Raw genomic sequence first — 21,118 nt, 5'->3', positions numbered from 1 at the left:
GCGGAACCTGCTGGGCTTTCTGCAGAGCTGCAGCCACCACCAAACCCTAAACTCTTCGAAGACCTTTAGAATGAATAATACTTCAGGCTGGGAAGCTGGTGGGGTGGGAGGAAGGGTAGGATCATGTCTGCGTAAATGCAAGGAGTGACAGTGCTTCATCCCTCGCTGTCTCCCACCTTCTGACATCATCACTCCAATTTCACAGTTCTTACCACATGCACCTATGATCTGCCTTCTTATTGATACTTTCTTCAAGCTGACCTCCTTTAAGAACATAATGAGAGAAGTTATCATAAACTCTTTCAAGGAAATTTGAAGGACTTCAGACTTTAAGGAAAAGGCAAAGGTTCTCAGACAGATAGGTGAGATTCAGGAAGAAATGGTGGGCAAAGAGATTAGTAATGTGAGAAAATCTGAACACATATGGCTTGTGTAAAGCAATGGAAATAATTCCTAATTGGTGCAGTTAAAAATCTGTTATTTTAAAAGAAACCTATGATAATGGCATAAGTGGGGAACCAGTATTCCATACCAGAAAAAGAGAGTATATTAGTTTGCTAGGGAAGCCATAACAAATAGCACAAACTGGGTGGCTTAAAATAACAGAAATGTATTGTCTCACAGTTCTAGAAGCCAGAAGTCCAAAATCAAGGTGTAGCCAGGGTTGGTTCCTTCCATGAACTGTGAGGGAGAATCTGTCCCAGCCTCTCCTCTTGCTTCTGGGGGCCTCGGGCATTCCTTGGCTTGTGGATGTGTCTTCACATCATCTTCCTTCTATGCAGGGGTCCCTGTGTGTCCAAATTTCCCCTCTTTATAAGGGCATAGTCATATTGGATTAGGGCTCACCCTAATGGCCTCATCTTAACCTGATCACCTGCAAAGATGATCAAATATTCACATTCATAGGGACTGGGGGTTAGGACTTGAACATTTTTTGGAGAACACCATTCGACCTATTGTGGGGGGCTGTTGTAAAAATTAACGTACTGAAGATAAAACAGTGCAATGACATTCTCAGTACTCTGGCCTGCTGAAGGTTCGGAGCCCGAGGCCTGTCCTCTTTTGCTCAAAAGGGACACTCACAAAGGTTAGAGAGGTGTTAAAGTAGCACCTAAATGAGACTTTTCCCATGACGGGATCAGTGGAAAGGCAATGGGAACCCAGAATGACTTTCTCACTCTGTAATTGAATGTTATTTCATGCGCCATCCCTGTGGCTCTCCCCCACATCCCAAGCTTCGGAAATGTAGTTATATAGAATCCTCTGGACCAGTAATGACCCCGTAATAATGGTGGACTCAAAGCCTGGACTTGCCCGTTACCTTGCAGGCGATTCTTGCTCCATTTGTTTGTCGACCTCATAACAGCCAACAAAACATGAAGAGCAGGTAATACCTGCTCATCCCCACTTCACAGAGGAGGAAGCTGAGGCCCAGGATGGAAGGATTTGGGCTTGAAGCCAGGGCTTTCCAACACCAGAATCCCCCAATGGGACCGTTTCTGCAACCCTGGGTACCTCTGCACATCACCTGCTGCCCCTGGGCCTGTGTCCACACCTGTGAAATGAGGGGGGCTCAGGGCAAATACCCAAATGATGCCACCTTCTCTATTCCAAACTTCTTTCTCTCTTTGCCCCACTCAGGACCCCCAGGAGGCAGCAGGCCCAGTCCCAGGCCAGCAGGACATTTTCCAGATCAGAGACCAGGCAAGTGTTCACCTCCTTCTGTGCCTGCGCAGGTGACCACCTCTTCCACTGACAGAGAGAGAGAGAGAGCAGGGGCTGCCAGACATTGGCCCATTCTGCATCCTGAGACCTATCTGATGAGCTCTAAGGGAATTCCCTAATTCTAAAACTCTAGAGAGTCTGTACTAAGATTAGATAGATAGAAAAGGACAATACATACAGTGGTTAAGAATACAAGCTGCCTGCATTCAAATCACTGCTTCTTTACTTCCCAGCTGTGTGACCCTGGGCAAGTCACTTAACTTCCCAGAGCCTCAGTTTCCTTATCTCTAAAAGGAGAATAATCCAAGGACCTACCTCACAGAGTTGCTGGGAGGATTAAGTAACCCAATACATGGAACACCTTAGCACGTGGCCTGCAATGTATGAAGACCACACCGAGTGACAGTGATTATTACACATGATATATATGCAGCAGCACCAATCACTACAGCAGATTCATTGCTTTCTAGTGCACCAGCTACTGCGCTAAGTGCTGTGCACATACTAGAAAATTTTTTAAACAATAGCTAATACTATTTGAGCACCTTCAGGTCTTAAAATTCCCATTTTACAGGTGAGAAAACTGAGGCCCAGAGATAAGTAATCTTGCTCCAGCTGAGATTCAAATCCAGGCTGTCTGGCTTCAGAGCCCATACCAGTGAGGGCTCTCGGTGAGGTCTGTTTTGCTCATGGAACTTGTTATAAAACATAGATTCCAAGGCCCTACCACAGGGCCTGCAGATTCTAGATGGAGCCTGGGAACCTGCATTTTTGCAAGCCTTCCTTGGATGGCTTTGACAAAGGCAACATTCTCAGAACTGGTGAACGGCACGATGTGGCCCCCGTGTCCACTGGAAGTGACAGTCCCCCATTGCAGGGCAGTGGGTGATCCTGGCACAAAGCTCGCCAAGCACCTGGTACACAGTAGGTGCCCATCACTCGTGGTAATGCTGCAGCACAGGGACTCAGCTGCCTCTTTCCCACCCTCTCCCCATCTCCCCTGCAGAGGTGGCTCCGAGTGACCCCGCCTATACAGGGGCCACCGCCCCACCGCGAGAGGAGAGAGCCGGGGGAGTTGGGGGCTATTCGGCAGTTGGAGCCAGGGAGGACCGAGCGGGCCACCCACTGGGCCCCTGTTCCCAAGCGTCTGCTGCTGCTCCCCAGCCGGCCACGGCCCCGGCCCGCCAGCCCCCACGCCCGGAGGAGGAGGAGGAGGAGGAAGCCAACAGCTATGATTCAGATGAAGCAAGTAGGTGACTCGTAACGGAGGGGTGGCTGGAAAAGTCACTTCAGCACTCGCCCCCAGGGAAATAGGAATGGCTCTAGGGACAGCTCTTTACATCCGCAGCCCCCCAGTATGCCAAACCTAATAAACATATTTACCAAGTTATAAAAATACAAATTCGTGTTACTGAATTCACAAAATGACATTGGCTTTCTAAAGTATAAGTGCTATCTATTTTTTTCATTGTTGTAAAAGGCACATAACATCAATGTTAACCATTTACATAATTTTTTATATAAATTTATTTATTATTATTTTAATTATTTTTCTTTTTGGCTGTGATGGGTTTTCGTTGCTGTGCGTGGGCTTTCTCTAGTTGTGGCGAGCAGGGGCTACTCTTCGTTGCAGTGTGCGGGCTTCTCATTGCAGTGGCCTCTCTCGTTGCGGAGCACGGGCTCTAGGCACATGGGCTTCAGTGGTTGCAGCACGTGGGCTCAGTAGTTGTGGCTCACAGGCTCTAGAGCACAGGCTCAGTAGTTGTGGCACACGAACTTAGTTGCTCCGTGGCATGTGGGATCTTCCCGGACCAGGGATCGAACCCTTGTCCCCTGCATTGGCAGGCGGATTCTCAACCACTGCGCCACCAGGGAAGTGCTATCTATTTTTTTAATTGTTGTAACAAGACACATAACATCAACGTTAACCATTTACATAATTTTTTAAGAGTGCAATTCAACTATATTCACAAAGTTCTATTTGGTGGTTCCATAGAACTATCATATGACTCAGCAATTCCACTCCTAGGTATATATATAGATAGATATCTATTTTAATCGTTTCCCAGACTCTTTGGTGTGTGTCTTCTAAAAGTCATTTTTTAACCATGACTTTAAAATTTCTGACACTTCCTCTTGCATCCATCCATTCAATGATTTATAAAGTGCCTGCTCTGTGCCACACATACACGTACACCAGTGGCACTTCTCCTGGGTGTGTCTGGGAGCAGCAGGGGAGAGCTGGGGTGGCCTTTGTGAGCTGCAGGGAAGCATGGATGGGTTGTGTCTGGACCTGATGCATGCTGTGGGGTTGGGGGAACGTTCCAAGAGCTCCTGGTCAGATGGGGAGACTGGACCCACTCAGAAGAAATGGACCAAGGGCTGTAATTGGTGGGATGGCTTTGGCCCATCACGTCACCTCCCCTCATTGTAAAAGGGAAAGCAAATACCACCTCCCATGCAGGGCTGAGGGGTCGTAAACTGAGGTACCTGCTGAGAAAGGGCTTCATAAACCAGAAATCATTGTTATATAGTGTGAAACGCACATGAGGAATTATTATTATATGACATGCACATCAGAAGTAATAATAGTCAACACTTGTTGAGCCCTTATTTTGTGCCGGGCACTTTTCTAATTGTGTTACGTGCACATGCTCAATTTAATCATCCCAGTGAGCCTGGGAATAGTTGCTTTTCCTATTCTGATTTCACAAATAAGGAGACAGAGGCTCAGAGCGGTTCAGGGACTTGTCCAAGTTCATATGGCCAGTGAGTGGAGGGACTGACAGTCAGTCTCATTGCTGCAGCAGGTCAGAGGCCAGACCTGGAGGAAATATCAGCTGTCTTGTCTCTTGCAGGGGTCATGAGTCTTCAGGCTCAGGGGAAAGGAGTCTGAGGAGCCCACCCCCACCTCGCTGGCTGGGGGCTGTTTCTGCCCTGGAAATGCACCATGTCTATCCCACCTTCCTGGCTTTCCACATGCTGGTCCTTCTGCCTGGAGCAGTGGCCACTGCTCTTTCCATCTGCCTTAAGTGTCTCTTTGCTGACCTGCCAAGCCTAGAAGATCCCTCCCAGCTGGTGTATGTCCCTGTTAGGAGCTGTCCCTAGTGATTTATAACAAGCCTGTCTCTGTATTCAACTCCCTCCCTCCCTCATCTCTATATTTGACAAGTATTTATTGAGCACCTACGAGGTGCCCCCAAACTATTCTAAGTGCTAGGGTTACCATGGCAAATAAAGAAAAAAAAAATAACAGACAAGATGGCTGATCTAATGGAACTAATATTCTAGTGGAGAGAAACATACCAATGAGTTCATTTCAAATAAAGACAGAGCACCGTGAAGGAAATAAAATAGGGTGAATGACCGTGAGGGTGGCTGCTTTAGATGGAGCAATCAGGGAGGGTTTCTCTGACGAGGTGACATTTAAGCTGTGATGTGGATAATGAGAAGGCACCAGCCATGTGAGGATCTAGAGAGAGAGCATTCCAGACAGAGGCAACAGCAAATGCTGAGACTCATTTATTCCTTCAGCAAGTAAGTGAGCACAAACTGTGTGCCCTGCACTGTGCCCAGTGGGGACATAGCAGTGAACAAGGCAGTCACAGCCTTGCCCTCATGGGACTCTCAACCTAGCAGATGGAAGTCATTAACTAGGCAATTGCACAAATGATTAACTGATCACAGGTGTGCTGAGGGCTCCAAAGAAGAGGAGGGTCTACCAGGATGGGGAGTCCAGAGGGACTGAGTCTTCCTCTCCTCTGTAGGCTCAGTGGCTAGCCCAGGCTGGGCACATGGTAAGTGCTCAGGAAATGTTTGTTGAATGAATTAATGTCCTCTTGGTACCTGCCTCTGTCTTCTTCAGCCACCCTGGGTGCCCTGGAGTTCAGTCTTCTCTACGACCAGGACAAGAGCTCCCTGCACTGCACCATCATAAAGGCCAAGGTGGGTAAGGGGGCCAAGCTGGGGACCACTCAGGATGTTCTGGCATTTCTAGGGGACTTGAGGAGGGCATGGGTGATCAAGTCTGTCTCCTGCCTTTGCCTTGTCTATCTGTGACAGTGACAGTGATGAGAAAAGAGCAGGAACTAGCCACGGCCAGTTCCTTTGCAGGGAGGACTTCCTCCGGGGGAGGTCCCAGAGGGGTTTCACTTAACTGCAGCTGCCTCCCGGGAGTGGAGGAAGCCAAGCTTCAAGGGCAGAGCCAAGATCTGCCCAGCCCCATCCACACCCTCTGGAGGGGATCTCAGGGGTGTCACCTGGGAGCAGTGACAGCCTAACTTGACAGCTGACATGCCACTGAACAGCTCCTTCTATAGACGGGGCTGTCAAGCTGGAGCTACAGACTGAGTCAGGACTTATTGTTACAGATACAAGGACAGTAATCTGGGCTTCTGAGGTTGGGGGGTGGGGGGAGGCAAACCAGATTGGAAGAGCATCTCCATGCTACAGGCTCCAGGGGCAGTGAGCCAACTTTACTGCAGCCCGCAAAGAAAGCTGGATGATGCCAATGCCAATCCCAGGAAGTAGTTGACCAGGATCTCCCCCTGCCCCAAGTCTGGTCTATAGAAAATAACAAGCAAGGTTCAGGAACCAGACTTCCTGGGTTCAAATACCAGCTCCGCCCCTCCTAGCTGTGGGATTTGGGGAAGTTAACCTCTCTGTGCCTCAGGGATAATAATAGAGTCTCTCCCATGAGGATGTTGGTGAGTATGACGTGGAAGGTGGCGGAGTGTCCCAGTTTGCACAGGGGGTCCCCACCTATGCCTGTTTCCTTGATGAAATAATTAAGAACTCTCCTTTCCACTCACAAAATGTCCCAGTTTGGATGATCAATAATGTATGAAATGCTTAACAACTTCTAGATCAACATACCCAGGTCACTTCTTCAGCAGGCACTTAGATGCATTTACACGTGCCCTCCAATAACACAGTGAGGTAAGGCCCTACATTATCTTATTTCATCTTCATAGGAACCTCTGAGGAAGAGATTATTATTAGCCCCATTGTATAGATGGGAAAACTGAGGCTTAGAAAGTTAAAGCCTGAGGCCACTCAGCTGGTAAGGGATAGAGCTGGATTTGAATCCAGATGTAACCACCTCCAGCTCCAGAAATGGGGGAAAGCCACACCATTACAGCCCTCTTGAGACAGGGGTACAGAAAACTCAACGGCTCAGGGGCTGGGCTGGTAAAGAGATGAGAAACGCATGTGAGACATTAGGGAATGGTAGTAACTTTGGTAAACTAAACTGGTGTGAGCAGGACCCAAACAAAGATGTTCAAGTTCAAATTTGAAAAACACAGTGTCTGCCAATTTGTAACCTCCCAATCCAAACAGACATTCCAGACGTGTTTATTAAATACCTACTCTGTACCAGGAACTACCCTAAATGTTGGGGAATATTAGAATGAGCGAGAATAGACTGTGCCCTCATGGAGAAATGGACAAGAAACCATCACTATAGCATCTCCTGAGTCTTGTATACCCTCTGGTGCTTTCTACAAATTATTTCGTCCCATTTAATCTTCACGACAAACCTATGAGGAAGGTTTCATCATCATTCCCATTTTATAGATGGGGAAATTGAGGCACAGAGAGATTAAGGGACTTGCCCAAATCACACAGCCAGGAAGTGGTAGAGCTAGGATTTGAACCAGTGTTGTCCAGCTCAAAAGGCTATGCTCTTACCTTCTAGGCTACCCGGCCAGATTTCCCCCTTGCACCCCACTCTGTGGCCTCCTCTCCCCACCTAGTAGTAGCAAACGTTGTTCATACTGAACTTGTGCCAGGGCCAGAGTTCAGCCTTCACAGGTGAGATCTCATTTAACCCTCCAAGAATCCCATGAAGCAGTCCCCGGAGATCACAGGGATTAGTGCTGTGACAGGAGACAATGGGAGCCCAGAGATAAGACACCTGCCTCAGCCAGGGCCTAGGGGGATGGGCAGAGCGTATCTGAGCCCCGGGAATTTTGGAACTGCTCATGTTAACAAGCCCAGCTTAACTCCTACCCCGGACAAACTGCTCTCCCCCACAGTGGCTCATTTTAGCCATTTTAGCCATGCCAGCTCTGTGAGGGGGGCCAGGCAGAGATTGTGATCCCCATCATATGGATGGAGAAACTGCGGTCTCAGAAGTGAGTGCAAGGGCCAGGGCCAGAACTCAGGCCTCCTTTCGCTGGCCTTTCCTCCTCTCCCACCCATTCTGGGACATGTCCTCCCATCCCAGCAATAACAATCCAGCCTTGATGGAGCACTTCCTGTGTGCCAGGCACTGTGCCAAGCACTTTACAGGTGGGCTCAAGTTTAAATCTCACCAGCCCGTGAAGCATCCCATTTGACAGGTGAGGAAAATGAGGCTCAGAGAGGTTAAGAAACTTGCCTAAGGTCACACAGCCAGTAAGTGACTTGGCCAGGCTTTAAACCCCGTCTGCCGGATTCCAGTGCTCATTTCAAGATACTGCATTTCCCTTCTCTTTCTTTGGAAGAGGAAGCACTCAGGATGGGGTAATAGCTGTGCCCATTGCCTGTGATAGCTGAGCGCCCAGCCCTCCCCAGGCCCTCACGCCATTGCCTTCTTCTCTTACAGGGACTGAAGCCCATGGATTCCAATGGCTTGGCCGATCCCTACGTTAAGCTGCACCTCCTGCCAGGAGCCAGCAAGGTACCATATGGCCTGGGCCTCTTGGCAAGGGGGGCACATGGGCTCTGGAAAGCACCCAAGGTTCCCAGCTCAGAGCCTAAAATAGCCCTCCCCGAGCCCCCTCTTCCCTGATTGGCAAAGTTCTTACAAGGGGTAAGGGATGGGCCAGAGCCATTCTCCTTCAAGAGGCAGGGGCTCTGCTCATTTCTCTAACTCAGAAACCTGGGATCCAGGAGAGAAGCAGATACCCTGATTATGCCCTTGACCTGCTCAAACACCTTCAGGGCTCCCCAGTGCTGAACATGGTCCACCTCCCCCACCCATTTTGTGCCCCATCCAAACATCTCTCAACAGAAATGACGAACTCTTTCCAGATAACTTGAGAAAAGGTTCTATTATTAAGAGAAAATTTACCCCCATCCCTTCCACCTTTCTGGGAGGGAAAGTGGGATTAATTCTCCTTTCTTTGGATAGACCCACTCAGAGCACATGGCTGGAAATGGAAGTGTGCCTTCTTGGACTTTATTTTTTGCTTTATTGTGTTAATATGACATGGATGTCCTAAAAACAAGGCTGCCTATATACTTGGTTACATGATCTTAGAAAAATGCCTTTCAAAAATCTCTGCAAGTATCAAATGCCCCATAAGACAAAAAAGGACACACACACACACACACACACACACACACACACGGGCACATACACACTTTATCTCACTCTTTTTTTGTTTGGATCAAGGAAAGACAGTCCCACCTGGCCATGGCCAAACTTCTTGGCCACTACTGCCTCTAACTCCCCAGCGACCTTTGCTTCTCCTTGACCCACTCCTTTGCCCACTTCTAAATCCAAACCTGCTTTGCCAAAGAATCCAATCAGTCATTTACATGTTAGTATGAATTAGATTTCTCACCAGGCCACCAGGTGCATTTCTAACCTTCTCTCTTAGAGTAAAATGAAAAATTTCGTCCTCTCTAAGGAATTTCAGGCATGGAGGATGCTATCTGGGGAAACAGAGGGGACCATCCCAATATCCCCAGAAATTATTTCTTCACTGCCTAGGAATGGGAGACTCTCATTTCTGCCTCCCTGGCCTAGAAACAATACTTTTTCTCAAAGAAAAATATCTTTGCTTTCTAATCTTTATAAAGAGTTCAAAGAGGGGGCCCAGTGCCTGGAGGGAGGGCTGGCCCAGTATCCAGTGTTGGTGATGCACCCTAGAGGATGACCCCACTCCCTGAGAACATGCATTTGGGAGCAACAGAGCCCCTGGACACTCCTGAGGGAAGTGGACTCCTAAGTCACCCACCCATCGCAAATGAGCCCAAGGGATGGAGCTGCAGGGCTGGCTCCCCACTGAGACAGATATCTGTCTGGGTTCCAGTCCAACAAGCTTCGTACAAAAACCCTGCGGAACACCCGAAATCCCATCTGGAATGAGACTCTGGTCTATCATGGCATCACGGATGAAGACATGCAGAGGAAGACCCTCAGGTGCTTGCCGGGAGGGTGGGCAGAGAGGGGCCTGAGGCTGGGCAGAGAGACTGAGGCATGCGTGGTTCCTGGGGGCAGCGCTTTAAAACATCTCAGAGTAGTTCTTTGTTTGTTTTTTTCTTCTAAAAAGCAATATATATTTCTGATAGACACTTTTGAAAATACAGACAAGTGAAACTGTTAACATCTTGGTGTCTGGACATTTGGGTTTAGCGTGTATCTATATTTGTGTGTATGTGTTTGTGTGTGTGTGTGTGTGTGTGTGTGAAAGTTTTTTTTTTAATAGAGTGTTTTTAAAAGTGTTTATAAAAATGGACCATCCTATTAAGTAATCAGCCAGTTTCACTTAACAATATACTGATGCCACTTCATATTCTTCTACAGGGTATTAAAATGCATTTTAAATTATATAAGTAATAAATGAATACATTGTTCTTGTAAAGAATTATTGAGAAAACAAAGCTGCTTTCAAATGTTAGTCCCCTCCCTCAGCCTGGGTTGCCTTTCTCCTTCTGTGAGTGTGTGTATATTCATTATATACATACATACACTATACATATATATATACACACACACTGTCGTTTACAATATAAGAAATATCATGTTGAATATATCTGGAATGTGCCTTTTTTCTTAACAATAAATCTTGGGGCTGTGGCCATGAGAAGACATGTAGATCTACCTAATATTTAACGGCTTCAGAGTACTCCATAGCATGGGTTTATCACAGATTTTTTAAATGTTTTATTATTAAGTGTTATGAATATACAGAAAAATATAAAATATAATAAAAACAAATACCCATGAACCCAATACTCAGTCTTCCAAAAATCTTAATATTTGTTGTATTTGCTTCAGCTCTTTTGTAAGGAATAAAGCACTACAGATGCAAATTGAAGCTCCTCTTGTATACTTCATCCCCCACCCCTTTCTCCTCTTTCCTCCCCAGGGCGAAACACTATCCTGAATTCTATGGGTATCATTTCCGAGCGTATCCTATGCTTCAGCTACTTAATTATATATCTATAAACAATATATGGTATTGTTGGCATGTCTTAAAATTTTATGTAACTGTTTACCACTTTATCGAGTTCCCTGTGGACAGACATTTAGATAGCTTCTACCTTTTCTCTATTACAAACAAATTTGCAATGAGCATTCTTCATGCTTCCTTGTGTTCATATGAGTATTTCCTTAGGACAGAAACCAAGGAGGGATACTTGCTGGATCACAGAATGTGGGGTGTGGGTCTTTTTAATTTTGCAAGGCATACAAACTGGTTTACAAATGGGCTGTTCCAAGTACATTCCTATCAGCTACAATATTATTTTAAGGAAACATAAACATTTTTATTGCAATGTAATAACATCCATTTAGAAAAGTGCACACAGAAAAAGTGTACAGATGGATGAATTTTCACCAAGTGAACACACTGGGTTAAGAGAACAGAACATTCCCAGACCACAGAAGCCCTCCCCTTGTGCCCCCTTCCAGTGAGGACCTTTTCCCCCAGGGGATTCACTACCCTAACTGCTAACAGGAAAAATTAATTTAGTCTAGTTCTGTACTTCATACAAATGAAATCATACCACATAATTCCTTTATGTCTGTCTTCTTTCAGTTACTAGTATATTTGTGATACTCATCCAAGTTGTTGTGGGTCGTTGCTATTTAGTATTCCATTGTGTGACTATAACACGATATTATCTATTCATTCTACCGTTAATTGGCATTTGGTTGGTTATCTGTTTGGGGCTATTACAAATAGTGCTGCTGGGAACATTCTAGTAGCTATTTCTTGCATACATTTCTGTTGTATATACACCTGGGAGTGTAATGGCTGAGCCATGGTGTATGTATATGTTTAGCTTTATTAGAAACTGCCAGTTTTCCATAGTGATTGCACCAATTTACACTCCTACCAGCAATGTCTGGGAGTTCCAGTTGCTTCACATCCTCATCAACACTTTTCCATTTTGGCCACTCTGGCCAAATGGTGGTGTAATGGTGTCGCATTGTGGTTTTGCATTTCCCTGATGAGCAATTACAACATTATTTTCAATGCGTACTATTACATTTTTAGGGTTACTTCATAGTTTTCTTAAGAGGTCCCCCCATGATAGAATACTTATGTTATTTCTGCTTTTTCACAACTATAAACAAAACTGTGGTAAAGGTCTTTGTAGTTACGTATTTTTTCACTTATGTCTTCAAGGTAAATTCCTAGAAGTGGCGTTACTAGGTCAAAAATAGTGATTATTCGTGAGTCTTTGGAGACATATTGTCCTGCAGAAAGGATGGTTGTGTTTACACCCCCACCGGCTGAATGGAGACAATTTCTTTCTCCAGTTGTGTACAGTGTGGGGCTCAGCAGGAGGGTGTTCTGACCCTTCAGAACTTTGAACCTTGTTCAACAAATGTTAATGGCCAAGAAGCAAGGTGCTGTTAGTTCCTGTCTGTCCCCCATGGGGGGAAAAGTCCTTTCTTCATCTTAATATATGTCAGGATGAATTATCATGCCTCGATTGGTCCTTTGGGCCTCCTGAGGGACCTTTCTCATGACCTGCCCCTTTTTGTGCCTCTGGTCTACTCAATGCTGTGCAAAGTAGATAGCAAAAGACAATATAGTGTTCTGGAAATCAGGAACTTCAATTTCTGGTTCTGCCCCTTACTGGGGAAAAATTATTCAACCTTTCTGAGCCCCAGTCTCCTCTCCAAAGTGGGAAACTCAGAGATCTGGGGGGAGAAAGAATTAAATGAGAAGAGTCAGCTAAGTTCCTAGCCTAACTTTGCAACAGATGATGCTGAAATGACCATAAAGCAGATGTTAAGGGGGCTGAACTTCATTAATCATCAGAGAAATGTATTGGGTTGGCCAAAAAGTTCGTTTGGGTTTTTTCCACAACATCTTATGGAATACTAATAAATTAATACTACAAGGAGATACTATGGCCCACTCAGAAAGGCGAAAATTAAAGACCGACAAAATCGAAGTTAGAATGAAGAGCAACCAGAACCTGCGTAAACTGCTGGTGGGAGTGTAATTGGCGGAATCACTTTGGAAAACTGTTTAGAAGTTTCTACTGAGGTTAAACTTGTGTGTAGTCCATGGCTCAGCAGTTCTGCTCCTAGGAAGATACCTAACAGAAATATGTATCTATGCATATAGAAAAGACATGAACATGAATGTTCCATTGCAGCTTTATTCATAAGAGCTAGAAATGGCTCAAAACCAAATGCCCATAATTAGCAAAATTATTACAACATATTTACACAGTAGAATACTATACAACCAAAAAAGGGACAAATAACTGTAGACATGGATGAATCTCACAGACATAATGTTGAACAAAGGAAACCAAATGTAAAAGGGTCTATACATCTGACTTTATCTAAATGTAGGTCAAAAACAAGACACTGAATCTTGCCAAGAGAACAAGATAGTGATTACCTTTGAGGGAGGTAGTGACTAGGAGGGATCATGAGGGTCTTCTGGGAGCTGGAGTGTTCTATATCTTGATCTATCTGAGTGGTAGTTACATGGGTGTATGCAAATTCAAAAATCCAACAAGCTAGAAATTTAAGATTTGTGCATATTATTACTTGTTAAGTTATACTGTGATCAAGAAGAAATTAGAAGTACCTGGCCTAGTGCTCAATAAATAGGAAGTTGTATTATTCCTGTGCACATTACACGTTCCTTGCCAGCATCAATCAGGGCTCTTGGTACATAGTAGGAGCTCAATATATGCTCTTCTTTCTTTCTCCATCCTTTATGTCAATTGCAGGATCTCTGTCTGTGATGAGGACAAGTTCGGCCATAACGAGTTTATCGGTGAGACCAGATTCTCACTCAAAAAATTGAAGCCCAACCAGAGGAAGAACTTCAATATCTGTCTGGAGCGGGTGATCCCAGTGAGTGCCTTTGCCCCAAGGGTTCAATGGGGAAGAAGAGTTGGAGGGGTGGGTGCTGCCTTCTTTTGGGCCTGTAAAGGATGTGATCTGTAGGGTGCCAGACAGGAGAGGGGCTTTGGCAGCTGTTGGAGGGAGGGTGAAGATTTCAGTCAGGTCAGAACATGGGGGTTGCATCCTGGCTATGCCTTCTACCAATCCTGTGTTAGCATCACTTCTGAAGGTCAGAGTGGTGTGGCAGGGTGGCCTGCCTGGGTTCAAAGCCAGCTCTGCCATTTCCCTGCTCCCTGGCCTTCACCAAGGGTCTGAACTATTCTGGGCCTCAGTTTTTCTTGTCTCTAAAATGGGTGTTACAACAGCACCTGCCTCATAGGAGGCAGAACCTAGTACCTAATAAGCACTCATAAATTAACTGTTGTTATTATAGTAAATAATACTGCCTTACCACCTGTCGGTCAAGAAGTCATAAAGAATCATAGAGATACACAGGAGGCAGGATACCATAGCGCTTAAGAGCATGGGCTCTGGAGCCAGACTGGGTTTGAGTCCCAGTTTCTGCCACTTATAGTATAACTTGAGTCAAATGACTTAACCTATCTGTGCCTCAGTTTTCTTGTCTGTAAAATGGGATAATATAGTACCAACCTCATAGGGTCTTTTAAGGATTAATGTAAAAGTACATGTAAAGCATTAAAACTGCTATTGTTAGATGTGATACTCACCTTTTGAGAAAGAACAAGAACCAAACTGAGGTTGTCCAATTGGGCTACACCTCAGAATCAACTAGAGATTTTAAAACCAGAGCTTTACAAAATAGATTCTGTGGGGGATCTCCCTGGATATTCTGACTTAGCAAGATAGAGTGAGACCTAGCAATCTGTATTTTTAGACATAATCCAACCTACCCTTTTTTACGTCTGAGCCACCTGGGGCCCAAAAAGAGGAGCTAGTTGCCAAGGTCATACCGCAAGTCAGTGACTGTGGTCTCAGGCACCAGCCAGAGCCCAGCTTTCTTGCAATGACCAGCATGCCTGCTCCCCCTGGGCAATGGGCCAGCACCCCGTTGGGAAGCCATGGGGGGTGGGAGGGGGACTCCTGCAGCATCCTCCCACCAGATGGCCAGCCTGAGGATGGACTATCTGTGTGCTGCACCATATTTTATAGCACAGACAAAGGAAGACACAACAGGGAAAATTGCAAGGAAGAATTTACACCGAACGCCAGGCACCCAATAAATCATGAGATGTGCCTAGGAATGAAGCCTTTCCTCTGGGTCTTTGCCTGGTAACAGTTGGCTCTTCAGGCTTCATCATCCGTCTGTCACTCAGTGAGTCCAGTTGGTCAGCACAGGGGCCAGGACCCCCTCTGGGTCTTCAGCTCCTGGGTCTGCCATCTCGCTGTGATGGACGCAGCCAGCCTCAGAGGCACAGAGGTGGCAGGACAGGCCCGCGCTGGCCCCACAGCCCTGCTGATCATTTCCTTTGCTCTTAAACCTCCCACCACCAACTCCCCTCTTACGCCCCACTAAGGACAGGGACCTCATAAGCTCTGACCCCTCTCCTCTGGACTTCAGTTTTCCTCATTTCTAAAGTGGAGAGGTTGTATTTAACCAGTGCTTTTCACATTGTGTTCCCCAGAGCCTTAGAATCCTGCAAAAGGGCCTTAGGAGCCATGGGGGAAGAAGCACCTGGTGGCCCCTGTGCCACTTCAACCAGAGCAGACAAAATCTTATCTGTTTTGTGTATGGGCTACTTTGCCACTTATTGGTTGTGGCAAGTGGTTTAACCACTCTGACCCTCAGTGTCATCGTCTGTAAAATGGGGATAGTAATACAACCTACATCAATAGGCTGTTGTGCATTAACATGGTCTCTCAAATGTTAACGTTATATACATTTTAGCTGAATGGGGGAAAGCTGGAGGGCCACAGAAGCTTGGAGAACCCATCCTCATGGCTCTGGATGCCAGTGGAGGGGGAAAGGGTTTCTGGTCTTTCTTGTGTAGGGAGATGAGCCCCATTGACAATGTTATTTTTCCTTTCTGTCTCCTTCCTGAAGATGAAGCGTGCTGGAACCACCGGGTCAGCCCGAGGCATGGCCCTTTACGAGGAGGAGGTGAGCACTGAGTGGGTGTTGAAGCCACAGTCGGGGTCTGGCATCTCCCTTTTCTCTCCCTCCCTGGCCCCTTTCCCACTCTTTTACCCCAAACCACCTGCCTGTTGGTTCACCATGAGAGGTGCCCTTGCCCAAGGCATTAGAACATGAGACCAGGAGCATGCTTTTCACACCTGTAGCCCCCAAGGTGGGGGAAGCCCCATCCTCTCACACCCAAGAGACACCCTCGAATTCCTTGACCTTGTTGGCAGAAGCTCTACTGGCAGTTCTGCTGCACTAGAGCAATGCCACGCTCCCTCCGTGGGGATGTAGGACAGGTTCTTTGAGCTGTGTGTCTGGCAGAGGCTGGAGTTTGGCTTCACAACCATGCCCTCGGCCCCAAGGACTGCACTTCTGAGAAAATTGGGTGGGTGGGGGGGAGTCTGAGCTGAGTCACGTTGGAATCAGGGTCAAGCTCAGCCTATGATCAGAGCCAGGGTCAGTCTGTGTCTAAGTCAGAGAAAAGCCATTGGCCCCCATGTGCCTAGGACTGGGCCCCTTGGCTTTCATCATTTGCTCCTCCCTGGAGTCTGGGGTGTCTGCTGTCTGTAGTGCTGATTGCACTGGCACTGGACCACCTCCTCATGCTTTCCACAGACTCTCTCTTTAGTGATCGCCATCCACGTTGCCCGGACCCCTTCCCTCCTAGGCCCACACACCCTCTTCTCCTACTGCAGCAGGTGGAGCGTATTGGTGACACAGAGGAACGCGGCAAGATCCTGGTGTCCCTCATGTACAGCACACAGCAGGGAGGCCTCATTGTGGGCATCATACGCTGCGTGCACCTGGCGGCCATGGACGCCAATGGCTACTCAGATCCATTCGTCAAGCTGTGAGTCAATGTCTGGGGACTATAAATGGGCCCCAGAGGGGGGTCCTAGATCCTTGCAAAGAGAAAACCAGAGAGCTTCCCCAAGATCATTGTACATTGAGGCCCAGAGAGGGCAAAGAACCTGCCCAAGGTCACACAGTGAGACAGATGCCCAGAACTGGTGAGTGTGAGTCTGGAGTCTCAGTCAGCCTGGTGTGTCACCCACCCATATGAGAAGTTTTGTGGCTCTCCTCCTGTGGGAGAGGGGTGGTCGGCAAGGTTACAGTAATCCCATTTGTAGTGCCTGGGAATCAGCAACACATCCCTCCAGAGTCCAGAGCCCCACCACCAAAGAAGCAACCTGACTTTTTCTGGATTCAGTCTGGAAATGCTCAAAGAAAAGACCTTAGGCTTTGGGTTTATTCCTGTTATCTCAGTCACGGGGAATAAGAGAGACTTTGTGTTCTGGGTCCTCTGAGAAGATGCCAAGAGGGGATTAAACAGAGGAGTAATGCCTGTGTGAGGGAAAGTAGGGGGAGAGTCAGGGGAAATGGGACAGCAGTTAGACGGCCATTCGAGTCTGACCCTAAGTGAGGGGACGAGGGAGGGAGGGATGGGTGGAAGCATCCCAGATGCAAGTTCAGCAAAGCCATCAGGAAGTCCTCAAGCCAAAATTGGCCATCACATGAGGCCCATGTCTCCTAGGAGTAGGCCTGCCATAGGTATCCCTGCCATGTTCGGTAGTCAGCTGGGAGTGTGGCTTGGCACAAACATGGCACGGATTTCCAAGCGTGGCAGCTGGGGCCTTGGTCATTTATGTTCCCTGTAGTTGGAGGTCCTTCAGGCACATTCTCCAAGCCGCCATTGAATCAGACATGGGATGCACCTTCCATCTCTGCCAGCTACCAGCTGTGTAACTATAAGCAAGTTATTTGATGTCTCTGAGCTTCAGATTCTTCATTGGTAAAGTGGAGAAAACAAGTCCACTTATTTCCAAGAGTGTCCATGAGGCTCAAATGAGATACCATATAAAAGGAATAAAATTACGCCTGGTACAGAAACATTTAGCTACTCTGAATAGAATTCTGCCTTGCTTGTGGCAGTAAAATGTGTGTTTATGTGGTTGTTGTTGAGAGCCTGAGCTCTGGATCCAGACTGCCCGGGTTTGAATCCCAGATCCAATAGTCTTCAGTATTCTCCAGCTGTGTGACCTTGGGCTCATGCCTTAACATCTCTGGGCCTCTATGTCCTCATCTGTGAAATGGGAAGAGTAGTATTGGTCATTTGGTCCTGTCCTTCAAGAAGCAGACACGAAGACTAGATGAGATGCTAAGAGATTTGCTGGGGAAAGCGCCTGGGAAGGAAAATTGAGAGAGAGCTGGAGGAGGACCATAGAGACAACAGGCCTGGTGCACGTCTGCTTCCTGCGGGGTAGTGGGGGGATGGTTGGGCAGGAAGAGTCTTAGACTGCAGTGCAGTTCTGTGTAAGTTTCAACCACTGTGGTGCGGAATCCTTGAGCGCAGTCGCCCATTAGAGGAGCCCCGCATCTCCCAGAAATGGGGCTGCCTACTGTCGCTGCTGGCTCAGGTACTGGCTGAGAGCAGCCTGTGGGGAACGTGGCCACATGAAAACATAGTGGTGTATTCAGAGCCCAGCAGCTTGTCAGTCTCCCCCTGCAGTTGGAGATCTGAGAGAGACATTTTCATGGAGTCGGTGCTCAACAAATACCTGCCATTATGGTTATAAATAATTACTATCACTATCTTACTCATGGCAAAGAGTGTTTATTAATGATCTCTCCAACCTGGGAGACACTCCTTCCCCCATCCCCACTGCCTCTGACAATAGAAATCAATGCTTCCCTTAAGGTCATGGCTACAAATCAGGCCACAGTGGACTTTGCTCCAGATTTTCTTTGAAAGAGGATTTTAGTTAACAAAAGAACACACGTGTCTGGAATGCGTTTGATTTCTAGGAGTAATTTGGTGTAATTTTCTAATTTTCCCCTATGGTCCAATAGAGTACATTAGCTCCTGGGCTCCTGTCCTGTACTCCATTGAATCCCAGACACATGCAAATTGTTTTTCTTAAATAACTCTCCCCACCACCCCTTCTCCCATCTACCCAACCCTCCAGAAGAAGTAGAGTTGCAGTGGTCACCAGTGAATCAGCTGCCCTGGTGGGCATTGTAAAAAAGAAAACAGGAGATCATTAACCAATTTAAGATCCAATAAAGTTTTTTAAAGTCAGAATTGCCCTTTATTTTTGTTCAGCATCTGGTACCTTTCAAAGGGGATTCCCTTTTGTATCTCTTCTTTCAGATTATCCTCAAAAGCAGTTCTGTGAGTGAGAAAGAAAAGTTTGCCTTCTTTACAGATTGGGACGCTGAGGCATACCGAAGTTACACTCATGTTGAGAGTTGCACAGCTAGTGACAGCTTGCTTCAGAATCCAATTGTCCTAACTCTTAAGAGTTTTTATTAGCCCATTTTATTTATTCGCCCAGAAAATATTGATTGAGCACCTACTACGTGTCATGCATTGTGTCTACACTGGGGAAGAGCCTTCTAGGCAGAACAGATAGTATGTGCAAAGGCCCTGGGATGGAAAGGAGAGTGAATGGGGTGTGGGGTGAAGCACGTGGCACAAGATCAGGCTGGACAGGAGCAGGGACCCAACCACATAGAGCCTTAAGGCCACATTAAGGATTTTGAACTCCACCCTGAGGTCAAAGGAGAGCCATGGAATAGTTTTGAACAGGAGACTGATCGTAATTTGCATCTTCTCCCTTTTGTCCATACCCTCATCATCTCCCCAGGACCTGGGGGCAGCTTAAGAGATAATCAGTAGTGAAGCCCCAGGCACCGTCATCCAGGTTCTCAATGATCCATTGGGAGAAGGTCCTAGCTAAGAGCACAGACTCCAGAGGCAACAGCTGGGTTGAGTCCCCATCTGTGTGACCAGAGGCACATGTCTCAACTTCACTCTGAACGCTCAGTTTCCTTATATGTAAATGGGTGGTTGTACCATCTAGGGTTTGTTGAGGATTAAATATGCATAAGGTGCTTAGGTAATGCCTGGCACCAAGTAGATGCTCTGATGCACATTGGTCATTATTAATGTTGATTCACTTTCTGATCTGTTCATTATTCTCCTGACACTGGGAGGACCTTTGGGGTCATCAAGAGGCTGTTCTTATTCATTAAACTTCATCCATAATAGCCTCTCCTGTCTCCTCTCAGCTGGCTGAAACCAGATATGGGAAAGAAAGCCAAACATAAGACTCAAATTAAGAAGAAAACGTTGAATCCTGAATTTAATGAGGTAAGGCTGCCCCATTTTTTGCCATGCTCTGGGATAGTTCCTATATGTGAGGGAGGAACAAATTCCCTGCTAGAAAGTTGTAAAGCACACACACAAAAAAGCTTTCTTACATAGATCAGCTTGAATTATCTAAAGAAGGAGGAATGAGTTCCTCATCATTGGAGGGAATCAAGCCTAAAACAAAAGCCTATAGATTTGGAATGTCATAGGGAAGACACTGAATTTGGAGAGAGAATGAATTAAATCATCTCCAATGTCTTTATCAACTCTAATAGTATATAATACTGATATTTGAGGAAATAAATAGGGGTAGTTGTCCCCTTTACCACCCACCCAGTTGGCACTGCCCTATCCCTATCCCTCTCCCTCTCTCCCTCCATCCATCCCCAGGTCCATCCAGTGCATCCAGTCCTGCTAAAGCTACTATCTAGATACCCATTGAATGTGCTTATTCCTCTGTATTCACACTGTGACCTGTCAGGCATCTAAATACTCAAATGTTGAGCACTAGGTTATGGTCCAGCCACACAGCTGTTAGACACAGCCATAAAAGTGGTGATGCAGAAAAAAAATTAAAAATAAAAATAAAGTAGTGATGTAGGAAAAAAAACCTGCTAACACACAAAGTTGGTTTTTACCATATGTTATAAAATGGAAAAAGGAAGCCACAGTACAGTATATTCATACTATATTTCTATAATACAATATTCAAATATTCCATATGGTATAAAATTCATATTAATTTTTCAAAACAGACACCAGCATGGTCACACATGGGGAATGTTGACAGTGGTCATTCTTGGGTAGATAGATAACAAGTTTTGGTTTTGGATTTTTGTGGGGTTTTTTTTTTTTTTTTTGCTTCCTTGTTTGTTTTAAAGATGAACATGAATGAATTTTATGATTAGGCAGAAGAGTTATTGACAAAATCAGATTATCTGAAAACATAAGCACCTAACCCGCAACTACCTTTAATCTCTGAACAATGAGAGGGAGGAAAACCACTTCAGAAGCTATCAGAATGGAAGGACTGAGTTCATGGCTATCTGCCTTAAAGGAA

The 21,118-nt window shown here is 46.2% G+C and overlaps 1 protein-coding gene across 4 annotated transcripts in view; it reads left to right on the top strand.

Annotated features, from left to right (window-relative positions):
- Window positions 1–21,118, top strand: part of RPH3A (rabphilin 3A) — a 272,301-nt gene that overhangs the window by 248,602 nt on the left and 2,581 nt on the right. For all 4 annotated transcript variants that reach the window (XM_081253422.1, XM_081253423.1, XM_081253420.1 and 1 more), the window contains 9 exons: window positions 1,642–1,704; window positions 2,732–2,974; window positions 5,591–5,670; window positions 8,315–8,389; window positions 9,750–9,859; window positions 13,648–13,774; window positions 15,828–15,884; window positions 16,601–16,755; window positions 19,977–20,058. In XM_081253422.1, coding sequence (XP_081109548.1) covers window positions 1,642–1,704; window positions 2,732–2,974; window positions 5,591–5,670; window positions 8,315–8,389; window positions 9,750–9,859; window positions 13,648–13,774; window positions 15,828–15,884; window positions 16,601–16,755; window positions 19,977–20,058 — 992 coding nt within the window. The remainder of the gene's footprint in view (window positions 1–1,641; window positions 1,705–2,731; window positions 2,975–5,590; window positions 5,671–8,314; window positions 8,390–9,749; window positions 9,860–13,647; window positions 13,775–15,827; window positions 15,885–16,600; window positions 16,756–19,976; window positions 20,059–21,118) is intronic.

Source organism: Mesoplodon bidens (genome assembly GCF_964165515.1).
Source record: "Mesoplodon bidens genome assembly, chromosome: 13".
Classification (NCBI taxonomy): domain Eukaryota; kingdom Metazoa; phylum Chordata; class Mammalia; order Artiodactyla; family Ziphiidae; genus Mesoplodon; species Mesoplodon bidens.
This window is presented reverse-complemented; position numbering and strand designations above follow the sequence as displayed.